The following is a 13,240-nucleotide window of genomic DNA, read 5'->3' as shown; positions in this document are numbered from 1 at the left end:
TGGTTTTCTCCATACCTTAGTCCTCCCATCCGCTTGAAACAGCAGGAACCAGGATTCATCAGACGAGGCAATGTTTTTCCAATTCTAGTGTCCAGTGTTTTCTTTCCTTAGCCGACTCCAACCACAGTTTATTGTTTTGTGCTGAAAGTGGAACTCTAAGGTCGTCGGCTGCCATGCCCCATTCATGTCAAGGTACGACGAGTTGTGCATTCTTTTATGGGTCTTTGGGCACCAATGTTGTACTGGACTGTCAGTTGACTAACTGTAACCCGTCTGTTGCTCTGCACAATTCGTGCCAGCCTCCTTTGTCCTCTTTCATCAATGACCCATTTTCGACCACTGGCCTGCCGTTGGCTGGATGTCCTTTGGGTGATGGACCATTCTTTATACACACGGGAAACAGAATGTTCGTGAAAAACTCAGCAATGTTGCAGTTCTTGACACACTTTGCACCTACTACCATACACCGTTCAAAGGCATGTAAATCTTTTGTCTCACCTTCATCTACATGATTGAAGTGTATTTAACAGGTGACATCAATAAGGGATCATAGCTTTCACCTGGATTCACCAGGTCAGTCAATGTCATGTGTTCCTAATGTTTTGTACACACAGTGTATGTGCACTTGTTTTGGGGAATTTCTCTCCGTATTCAATTGTCTTTCTTCCTTTAATAATCTAAGTGACCATCTTATCATATAAAAGAGGTTAACTCCATTATGACATTCTCCAGGGGCTTGCAGACCAGAGGAAAGGTTAACCCTGGCTGATGCCCCATGTAATTCCATCCCAGAGTCACATTTCCAGATGAAATAGTTTAGAGATCTGTCGTCTGTTATAAGACACGGTGGCAGAAACATTATGTACGAATAACGCTGAAAAACATACACAATTGCACAATTGGTTACAGGATTGTAAAACGGCAGCCATCTCCTTCAGTGCCATTTAGAACCTAAAAGGGTTCTCCAGCTGTCCCGATTGAAGAACCCTTTTTGGTTCCAGGTAGAACCCTTTCCACAGAGGGTTCTACATGGAACCCAAAAAGGGTTCTCATATGGGGTCAGCTGAAAAACAGTTTTGGAACTATTTTTTCTAAGAGTGTAGGCCTAGGTCAAGAACAAAAATGTAAAAAAATATTTTTCTCCCTGTCCTTATACAAACATGTCATGTGGATAATGACAGTAACTACCATCAACAGCATGACCTGTGACCCTTAACCGCTGACTTTTATGGCCAAGGGTAACAGTTCCAACTTTCACCTCATTTCTAAATGTAGGCATGTAACATCCTAACTGAACTGTTTGGGCTATGTCATTTGGGGTGTGTTCCATTTGTTTTAGAGTCCAGTGCTTCTGTAGTTATGAATGGAAGCAGCGGTCTAAGGCACTGCATCTCAGTGCAAGAGGCGTCACTACAGTCCCTGGTTCGAATACAAGCTGTATCACATCCGGCCGTGATTGGGAGTCCCATAGGGCGGCACACAATTGGCCCAGCGCCGTCCGGGTTTAGCCGGGGTAGGCCTTCATTGTAAATAAGAATTTGTTCTTAACTGACATGCCTAGTTAAATAAAGGTTACACACACACACAGACCAAAAAGTTATTTTGTTGGCATGTACGTATGTCCCCATTACCAGTAAAACATAATCAAAACCAATTTTCTTCACTTACTTGCTGTTTCGTTGTTCATTTGGTCAGTCGTTTCATTCTCAAACAGGATTTCATGGAACGCCGTTTGGGTCTTTGCGTGTCAAAAAAGATACACGTTAAACAACACTATTTGACGTGTCAAATAACACTATTTGACGTGTCATATAAGCTTGTTGACCAATCAGGACCTGACTATGACTGCACGTCACATGATAATTTTACGCGTTCATTCATTTTTTACGTAGTTATTACACATTGATTACACTATCACTTGTATTTCATATGTCACAACGATTCATCGATACGTATGCTATGATGCTGGTAAAGTTGTCTCATGCACCTACAGTGCTGGTCATAAAAAAAGCTAACTAGCTCATAGATGCAAACAATGTTCTTCCCCAAAAACATAGCAAAACGACAATCTGTTTCAGTAGCTATAGTTAGCTAGCTAACTATATAGCTAGTTGTCATCTAAAATAACCCTAATTTACAAAACAGTTCTTATATGATTAATGGCAGTCGGACCCATCTATGTGAAGCTAGCCACAATAAGGATTAGCCACAATAGTGGACTTTGCGGTTAGCCTTCAAAATAAAAGTATGGCATAATTCTACTATTTGTACTCATTTGCATCACTGTCAATGACATACTTTTTTTCTGAAGGCAAACCGCAAATTCAGTATTGTGCAAAGTCCTTATTGTGGCTAATTTCACAACACATAACCCGGTCCGGTCGGAGCCTCACTAGCCAGATGAAGCCAGCTGGCTGCTTATAACGTTAGCTTTGGACAACGGGGTTAAGTAGCTGGCTAGCTATTTATTTTCATGAACTGAAGTTCAATTTCAATAGGCGAACAACAAGTGGCTACCTAGCTAATACTTACTCACACGGATTCCTAAATCATTGCTAAGAATAATGAAAATGACTGCAGTTTCTACTGGTAATTGTTTTCAGGCTGGTTGTATTGGTGCTAGCTAGGTACCAAGCTAAAGCGGGCTACCCCAGAAGTTGCGGTCGAACAAATTATGCTTTATTACCAACGCGGTATTGCAAACACATAGTTCGTGGCCAGTATTTGCTTGTTTGCAGACTTCTTTGTACAGCTTTGACAGTGCTACTGTATATTTTTTGACATGCAAAGACCCAAGCGGCATTCCATAGTATGTATGTCGTGAAGCTAATAGCAGTGACGCTATTACTGTGCAACTCCGGTAGGGCAACATCTGAAAAATAGCTCACTTGGTAGTGTGTACTGGTGTTCGACCAGTCGGCAAAAGCCAACATCACCCACGACAGAGAACAGTTGATTGTCAAGGGCAATGAATTCCATTATCTTGGCGTTAATGGATTTTGCCTTTGTTGTCTCGCTGAAATGTTCTTACTCTTTCAAATGACTGTTCGACTTGTTGACTGCTCAATCCACACAGCAGACATGGGCTAGGTTAGGAATGCTGTGTTGCACGTGTAGCAAAAAATTTTCCTTGACGTCATTACGTCATGTACCTAGATTATATACAGTGGGGCAAAAAAGTATTTAGTCAGCCACCAATTGTGCAAGTTCTCCCACTTAAAAAGATGAGAGGCCTGTAATTTTCATCATAGGTACACTTCAACTATGACAGACAAAATGAGAAAATAAAATCCAGAAAATCACATTGTAGGATTTTTAATGAATTTATTTGCAAATTATGGTGGAAAATAAGTATTTGGTCACCTACAAACAAGCAAGATTTCTGGCTCTCGCAGACCTGTAACTTCTTCTTTAAGAGGCTCCTCTGTCCTCCACTCGTTACCTGTATTAATGGCCCGTTTGAACTTGTTATCAGTATAAAAGACACCTGTCCACAACCTCAAACAGTCACACTCCAAACTCCACTATGGCCAAGACCAAAGAGCTGTCAAAGGACACCAGAAACAAAATTGTAGACCTGCACCAGGCTGGGAAGACTGAATCTGCAATAGGTAAGCAGCTTGGTTTGAAGAAATCAACTGTGGGAGCAATTATTAGGAAATGGAAGACATACAAGACCACTGATAATCTCCCTCGATCTGGGGCTCCATGCAAGATCTCACCCCGTGGGGTCAAAATGATCACAAGAACAGTGAGCAAAAATCCCAGAACCACACGGGGGGACCTAGTGAATGACCTGCAGAGAGCTGGGACCAAAGTAACAAAGCCTACCATCAGCAAGGGCATTGAAGATGAAACGTGGCTGGGTCTTTCAGCATGACAATGATCCCAAACACACCGCCCGGGCAACAAAGGAGTGGCTTCGTAAGAAGCATTTCAAGGTCCTGGAGTGGCCTAGCCAGTATCCAGATCTCAACCCCATAGAAAATCTTTGGAGGGAGTTGAAAGTCTGTGTTGCCCAGCAACAGCCCCAAAACATCACTGCTCTAGAGGAGATCTGCATGGAGGAATGGGCCAAAATACCAGCAACAGTGTGTGAAAACCTTGTGAAGACTTACAGAAAACGTTTGACCTCTGTCATTGCCAACAAAGGGTATATAACAAAGTATTGAGATAAACTTTTGTTATTGACCAAATACTTATTTTCCACCATAATTTGCAAATAAATTCATCAAAAATCCTACAATGTGATTTTCTGGATTTTTTTTCTCTCATTTTGTCTGTCATAGTTGAAGTGTACCTATGATGAAAATTACAGGCCTCTCTCATCTTTTTAAGTGGGAGAACTTGCACAATTGGTGGCTGACTAAATACTTTTTTGCCCCACTGTAGGTATGCACGTCAGCTTTGACATCGGTTTTGGCCGATACCGATGTTGGCATTTTTAGCTAATATCGGCCGATTCTGATATGTTCACCGATATATCGTGCATCCCTAGTTTATACCTCCTGCTGGACTGGAAGAGGAACACAGCCACCTGAGGACAGACTACACGCCCTCTGGACCAAAGAATAATCTACAAAGATTAGGCCTTCACATGAAATATGGAACCAGTGGGACTAAATTTAGTACCAGCTAAAAAATTGTTCTTCACAACAGAGCAAAACATACCAAGTTAACAGGTAAGAGTAATATGACCTATTTTTGTCATAGACCATACTCCTTTTTGAATCATCAAGAATACCAATGAGAAAGAACAACTCGGCCGACTGTATAACACGGAATTTGGATCTGCAAGGCTGAGAGAAAGGATTTGTCCAAATATAACAGAGACCTAATAGAATGTGGTTTAGATTTCCCGGGTCAACTCTCTGTGTTGGGTCTAGACTGTTCAATACTCTCTCCTCTCTGTGTCAAGTGGAAAATGCAAGTTTGCAGGTCAATAGAAATCTGATTCTCTCTTAAGTCAGCCTCATGCAAGAGGAGAGAAGCGAATGGATTTTCCAATAAAATTACTAACTGACACTCCCTTTACTTCAGTGACTGGCAGTGCAGTGTAGGAGTCGCCTATGGATGACATCACTAACTGAATGGATGAGACGATGAGCTCACACTAGGCAGGAACCTATTGCTTTTCATTTAGACATGACAACATTCTTCCCCAGTATCATTACATGGAGGTAGACTATTATCTATAATCACTATGATGTAATGCAATAACTTTAAATCTGTTATCTTAACCCATTGGTAGTATATTACTGGTATTACTCACTCATAGTGACACACACACACACACACACACACACACACACACACACACACACACACACACACACACACACACACACACACACACACACACACACACACACACACACACACACACACACAGGTGTCCATTTGATGTAGGGAAAAAATGACTGGAATTACCACATACGGTGTAGAGCTACAGCTCGTTCTGTCTCAAAAGTCACTCTCACAACCATTCGGAAAGCATTGGCGAGTTGCTGCATTGTTACAATGAAGCCATAGCTAAAAACAGATTCCAACTAAGACTGATTCAAAATGAAACAGAAAAGAGTGACTGACCAAAACAGCAATGTACCGTTACTAGCAAAATTGAACACTCTCTAATGATGCTAACCACATTATTTAACCTAGAATATAATTAGGCTTAGGCTATTTTGGTATTTCCCCGCCTTTTCTTCTCAAGACCCACAGAAAAAGCAGAGAGCGTCACATCACAGGAAGGCCTATAACTATCTCCAGTGATGTTCTTCTCGAGTAGTTGAGAAACACAGCTTGACTGTGACGGTGACCACACTTCCTGAAATATCACTTCCTTCCTCTCTGTGCTCAGGCTGAAAACACCAAGAGCTGAGCCTGACAAGCACCATGTGGTGCCCCACCACTCCTTCCGTCTGTCACATAGCATGCCATTTAACAGCAATCAGTGTAATAACACACCAATAAATGGCTGAACTCTGCTCGCATCATGTTCGTTCTACTAGGCCTACAACAATAAGTTAAGATGCACTTGTTCTACAAATGACATAACAGAGATGTCACCACAGGACAAAGGAGAGAGGACAGTGCATATCCCCTCCTAACTTGAGTTTAACATGACAGCCAGGGACACTGAACACACTACCAGCTTAACCACTACTAACCTTCCTTCCCAGCTCACACCTGTAGAGTTCTGTTTGGTTGTAACTGGAATCTAAACTAAAACTAGTGTCTGGTTGTCATTCAATCCTATCAAAGCACTGAGCATCTGGTTGTAATACACCATTATTTGCAACATTAACACATGCTTTTCAGAGAGAAAGCATGTCGGAAAGCACACATGAAAGTGTTTGGAACACCCTGGGGCAATTCTCTGTCACCATTGCCTGGGCAGCAGAGCAGTGCATCTTGTTCAGGCACTAAGGTAGTAAGACGTCATAACATAAATACTAGGCCTCTGAAGCACTAACATTGGTCTCCATGAACTTTGGACCAGGAGAGCTGATCTTCAAGAGGAGATACACGTACCAGATTTAACCATCTCCAGACCTTGCTGTTTCTGACTTCAGCAGGAGGCAAGGAACTCGCCACAACCACACACAATTTACAACTTCCCTGTTCCCATCGCTGAGATTGAAGCATGTATCAGATATGAAGTACACAATAGGCCACTAGGATCTAGGCCTAATTGTATCCCACACTACATTCACCAGTACATTTTTAACCAGTGGGAAATTCTACTTGCCTGGCTACCCAAACGCAATGCCACACCCACGGCAGTTAGTTTATTCCCTGCAATGAATCTGGATATGAGTACCTCCCCGACGATTTTTAGAACACAAACACATTCTAACCATTCTGACTGGTCCCAGAAACTGATGGGTTGGGCCCAGGGGTGGAATGGCCAGGTGATAGAGTGTAGGTCAGCCCAAAAAACAAACAAGATGGACAGGCCCAACTTGTTTTTTTTTTGTCCAAAATTATTATTATAATGACTAATAATGGGGGCTAAAGAGGAAAAAAATGGGTCGGTGTGGGGGCCTCGAGGGAAAAAATTGACCTGTGTGTTCGAAATGCCTGGACCGATTTCTTGTCCCAGTCCACCCCTAGTTGGGCCAGAGTCAGAAAACGTGGGTAAAGCGACATTTAGAAAATGCATCATTGGCTTTGATACTCTGATTGGTTAGAGATGATCCAATTGCTGATGACTTTGTTTTGTACAACAGCCCTCATATTGACTTCACCACAAACAACTTCAATTTTTATTTTTTATTTCACCTTTATTTAACCAGGTAGGCTAGTTGAGAACAAGTTCTCATTTGCAACTGCGACCTGGCCAAGATAAAGTAAAGCAGTGTGACACATACAACAACACAGAGTTACACATGGAATAAACAAAACATACAGTCAATAATACAGTCGAAAAATAAGTCTATATACAATGTGAGCAAATGGAGTTAAAGGCAAAAAAATGCCATGGTGGCGAGGTAAATACAATAGAGCAAGTAAAACACTGGAATGGTAGATTTGCAGTGGAAGAATGTGCAAAGTAGAAATAGAAATAATGGGGTGCAAAGGAGCAAAATAAATAAATAAATAAATACAGTAGGGGAAGAGGTAGTTGTTTGGGCTAAATGATGGCAGTCTCAGACTGAAGTATGTAGTGAACGGTAGAGCAGCGGAAGAATTATGATGAGACGTCAAGCTATCATTTTACAGCACAACTACAACAAAATCTGAAACAAAAGGCAAACAAGGAATTCCAGAGGCTGAGACTAGTTATTAGGGCTCTGTAAAAATTGCTGTAGCAGTCCTATAATTTTCCTAACGCTCATGCCGGAGTTTACGTCACATGGCGCGGCATTTGTGTGTATGTGTGTGGTCTTCTTGGAATCCATCCTTCTGAACATCTGAAGCCCCTCTTAAAATGTAGTTTTTTAAGAAGTAAGGTGCCAAAAGCAGACAAGCTGAATAAAGTCAGAGCCTTTCTTCAACGCTGGATGTCTGTTGTAGCTCAACTAACTAGTCTACATTTGGTACCAGGGCACATGAGTGGGTGGATGAAATGTGGCGTCATAACTGTGGAATTGTCAGTGGTATTCAACTCCACCCTTGGATGGAAACCTGACATTAAATTGCATTGAATTCTACATCGGGCAGAAATGCGTGTTCAAGACAGTTTCCTCTCACGACCTCTACAAGCCAGAGTTTTGAATAAAATTCTATTTTAACATACTTTACCAGTTGTCCATGGGGTTGGTTCTTTTGGCGGTAGGAATGTGAGACAATATATCCACTGGAAAGTAGAATTACATCAACTTTTTAAAGCGCTGATAGTGCGTTAGATTTTTATCACCTGAAGCATAAGCAGAACCATGCAAACACGTGCATGAGCTCGGCAAGTATGCATGCGTCTCATGCATGTATTTATATATCTTGTGCGAATGCTTCAGGAGCTCAACATCAACTTAATTACCTGATCCCTTCTGATGACCCTGTTGGAGTCATGTCCAACCGGGTCATCAGGAGGGTTCATCCAATCATGAAGAAGAAAATTGACTACTTCAAAATGGAGCTTGCCTCAATGGCGCTGCTCTCTATCATTCTCTACGGTGGTGCCGGCCTACAATTTCCGTGAATCAGATTGGTCGAGACATGCACAGAGCCTACAGCAGCACTCCAATGTGAAGGACAAAGGAATTGTGAGCTAATTGTCAAATCATGAGACAAATGGGTAAAAAAATGACACACTTCGCTCCTCTTTTTAACCTGTATCGTCAATATATTTTATTAAACTAAATCAAAAAGTCACACCTGATTGAAAAGTGCTGGGAAAATGCCGCCTCGCCACACGTTCTCTGGCAGACCTGCCATATTTAATACTTAGTGGACACTAAGCACCATTGGCACCCATTACAGGTGTGAATGAGTATTGTGGTGGCAGCATCATGTTATAGGTATGCTTGTTACCAGCAGGGTCTGGGGAGTATGTTAGGATCAAAAGAAATATGAAAGGAGAAAGGACAGGTAAAAAGTTAGAGGAAAAACTGCCATAGTTTTCTGAAAACCTAAACCTGCGATAGAGTTGTATTTTTCAGCGGAACAAGTACACGAGCATTGAATATTGTTGACCATCAATGATTCCAAATCAAATTGACCGAGCTTGAGTCATTTTGACAAAAACAATGATTATATTGCCCTAAGAGTTGTGCAAGGTTAGTAGAATCGTATTCAAAATTATTCATAGCTGTAATGTGCTTCCACCAAGTATGAATAACTCTGGGGTGTGAAGACATACAGCAATCAATACATTTTTCTTTCATATTTTTTTAATTAATTTGGAAAATGTTTTACTTTCACTGAAAAAGATGAGTAAATTGTGTAGCGCTGGTAGTGCGTTACATTTCTATCACCTGAAGCATAAGCAGAACCATGTAAACACGTGCATGAGCTCAGCAAACAACATCTAATGTAATCCTTTTTAGATGTCATTTTAATGCAGCAAAATGTGAAGACTGTGCAAGGGGTGTGTAGACTTTCGCTAGCAACTGTTTGTAAGAGCATGCAAATGTAATCCCGCCCCCATAAAGCTCATTATCATTGAATGTTTTTAAAAAATCATTATTGATGCAAATAGTTGTGTCAATCCGTGGCACAACCGGTTTTGATTATGATGCTGTCTTGGTTGTATGTGTGAGACATGGGAGGAGAGCTGACTGGCTGCATTGTGAAGATCAGCTGTCATTTGGCTGATTGCAACATGGCTGACAATGACAGCACAGTGTGGTGTGTGTAACAGTAGCTTCTGAGAAGCCACAGCCCTATATCCTGTCAACTCAGACCTTCCTATTAAGACTCTCCTTGTTCTATGGTGTGCTTCCAAGACAAATCCATTTGGACATAGGACATGTAATGTGTGTACTGCCTACATCTAGCCTAAACAAAACGTCATAAACACTGACTGCATCCCTAATTTTCAGCTACAATGCTGACTGCTCTGCTGCTGCTGTTTATTTTCGTACAAGCATTTGAGTATTTTCAGATGACCCAGGTACCACACCAACGAGCATTAAATTACATTAAATAAAAGTGTTAGTATTATAATGCATTCCGCTTTCTCGATCACAAGGGAGACAAATATGGTCTGGAATGGTAGTGGAATAGCTGACCTACAAGCACTGCCTGGACTCTATAGTGAAAAACATCAAGTGGGGGTGTGTTTTATAAAAACATGTTAGTGTTATGTTGTGTTGAGTTGTATTGAACGCGTAAAATAGCTCAGTGCGTATCGTTATTATGATGTAGGCTACAGTAGGCACAAATGCACATCGGTCTGGACAAGCTAGCCAGCCACACGTTAATTGCCTACATGTCAGTCAGGCAGGGAACTTGATAGACTTCCAATTGGAATTAGCCTTCATTGGGATGAACTGATTGACGACTGGGAAAATGGACGGTGTAGCTTGTTTTGCAGTTATTACAATGTAGCTAATAAGCATTCGGGCTTGGTTTGCGAGCACTGTTGAGTCGTCGGGCTGTTTCTCACTATCGATAGCCACTAATAGTGGCTAACAAATTAAGAGATTATCCTTACCCATAGCTCTGACCCCCAGCTCATGGTTCCAAAACGACTTCCTCGTAATAATCCACGATTCAGACGGGGTGTATCGAAACCACTGAGGCGGGTATAATTGTTTTATTTCTTTGAGGTAGACGGTCTCTTTGTGAGCGCCCTCGGAATGTGTCCTTATTCCCTCCTAGTGCGTTAATGCAAGATTTTTTCACCTCCTCATTCTGTCTGTTTTCTACAAAATGGACAGAAACCACAACATAATCTTCAAACTGAGTGTGTTGCGCTGTGCTGTTCGGTGCAGAGTGCGGGCACCCGCTTTTCAAACAAGAATGACAGCTGCTGAGGCGCGTGCATTCATAAAACGCACAAGAGGAGAAGTAGCGGGGGATCGTTGGGGCGATGGTGGAGCCACAGATGGTTGTTGTCTGGTGATAAGGAATTAAGATTGTTTTTGTGTGGAAATTGGTCATTACAATGTCATGATTTGCATTTTACACTATACACGGACTGCCACGGATTATTTAAAGGCCCAGTTCAGTCAAAAACGTGTTATTTCTGTGTTTATATATATATATCCACACTAAAAGGTTGGAATAATACTGTGAAATTGTGAAAATAATGATTAGTTTAGTGTAAGACCTTTTTTTGAAAAGAAAGCCTGAAATGTCTGCCTGTTTTGGTGGGATGGAGTTTTGACCTGCCTGGTGATGTCACCAGGCGATAAATTAGGTAATAGACCTATAAGAAACAGAGTTCCAAACAGTGGCGGCTCCTTAGAGGAGGAAGTGGAGGACCATCCTCCTCAGTGAATTTCATGAAAAATAAAATATTGAAACATTTAAAAAGTTTCCTTTTTGATAAAACTATATTTAATATATTCAGGTCAACAAATAATTGATTAAAACACTGTTTTGCAATGAAGTTCCACAGTAGACTCGACAGCACTTTCTGAGGTAGCATGGTTCTCATGGTTCTCACCCCATTCCATAGCCACAGTAATTATGACAACTTCTGGAGGACGTCCTCCAACCTATCAGAGCTCTTGCAGCATGAACTGACATGTTGTCCACCTAATCAAAGGATCAGAGAATGAATCTATTGCTTAAAGCTACAGCTACAGCTAACTATCACTGCAGTGCATAGAATGTGGTGATTAGTTGACTCAAAGAGAAAGACAATAGTTGAACAGTTTTTAACAAAATAATTTCCTCAACAATTAATGAGAAGCAAGAGAGACCGAGAGAGATAGCTATATTTCGTTGTCTATTTTTTCACTTTCACTTACTTAGCTAGCGAATGCAGCTCAAACAGAGAGGGATGCTATGTTAGCTAGCTGGCTATGGCTATTCAACACTGGAACTCTTCCAATTCAAGGTAAGCTTTTGGGTTTATTAATTTATTGCCATCGGGGCCCGCCGGTGTAACTGCTAAACTGCTTGCTGTTCACTGTACTGCATGACTGTAGCGGGTTTACTAATGCGTTAGTTCTAGTAGCTATGTTGACTATGACGTTAGCTAATATGGTAACGACGATGTAGGCTGTGTGTCGCAGTTAACGGTTATGGTATGAAGGTTTGGCTTGGAAAGGATTTTTCGTCTGGTCACGGACAGCTGTTGTGTTGTGCACAGCTGTTAAGTCCACAAGCGAGGGGGGAGGGGATGAAAGGGGGAAAGAGCATAGATGCGAGAATAAATTATACAATGAGCAAAGTGATCATGCTGTTAGTATGTGGCCGCTATGAAGGTGAACTGTGTTTTCGGGTGATGTATTCATTCTGCCAATTCTGTGGAAAAACATTTCTTAAACTGAAGCAAACCGAACAAAACGCGAACACAGCTGAACTTGTACAATAGAAACTAATTTGCAGCTGTTGGACTAATGATTACATCCTAGATCAGCGAGATGCAGGCGAGAGTGTGCACGGCGGTATTGAATCTGTCACCCTGAATACTCAACATTTTCAAATGTTCTCTCGACCTGTGCACGCACCTATGTTGTAAACTTTAATTCGTAGGCTAGGTTTTAGCAACCTCATGATGGGTATAGGGAAAATTAGAGTATCATGTAGTAATGTAACAGTTTAACTTTAGTCCGTCCCCTCGCCCCGACCCGGGCGCGAACCAGGGACCTTCTGCACACATCAACAACTGACTGAGAAATTGCACATTACTAAGAAGCTATTTTTGCTTCTTTTTAACAATTTTATTTTAAAACAATCACAGTAAGGTACTTAATTATGTTTACCCAGAATAATTTTATATTGAGATAAAGACGGCTGCATTGGACTTTTAAAGCTAGAATCCTTAGTTGCTATATACATTTTTGGACTTATTAACTAATGGTATACTCATTGATTCTTGAAGAATATAACTTAGAAATGCTTTTAGTTCAACTGTCATACCCCATCAGAACTCAAAATATAAGCTTGTTTTACTACAATGTGTGTAAACAATGCAACTGTACACAAACACTGTATAGCCTCAAAACAATATTTGGATATCATGGACGGTCAGTCCTTGCATCCATACATCTGTCTATGAATTTTAGAGTAGTTACATTTCTCCCATCTCTCAGCTTTTTACCTAAACTGAGGCGGGGTAACGCCTTTGTTATTGTTACAATTAAGTATTCTAGCTTTAATTCATGAATATTTTCTTAGT

The 13,240-nt window shown here is 41.2% G+C and overlaps 1 protein-coding gene across 1 annotated transcript in view; it reads right to left on the bottom strand.

Annotated features, from left to right (window-relative positions):
* The window catches only part of LOC139544197 (formin-binding protein 1-like), a 123,630-nt gene extending 112,719 nt beyond the window's left edge, over nucleotides 1-10,911 (bottom strand). The window contains exon 1 of the mRNA XM_071351032.1: nucleotides 10,601-10,911. Within this exon, the coding sequence (XP_071207133.1) occupies nucleotides 10,601-10,624 (24 nt within the window). The 5' untranslated portion in view covers nucleotides 10,625-10,911. The remainder of the gene's footprint in view (nucleotides 1-10,600) is intronic.
* Nucleotides 10,912-13,240: the final 2,329 nt, after the last annotated feature.

The sequence above is a fragment of the Salvelinus alpinus genome, chromosome 18, assembly GCF_045679555.1.
Source record: "Salvelinus alpinus chromosome 18, SLU_Salpinus.1, whole genome shotgun sequence".
NCBI lineage: Eukaryota > Metazoa > Chordata > Actinopteri > Salmoniformes > Salmonidae > Salvelinus > Salvelinus alpinus.
Note: the sequence above shows the minus strand (reverse complement) of the source record. Positions and strands in the feature narration are given on the sequence as shown.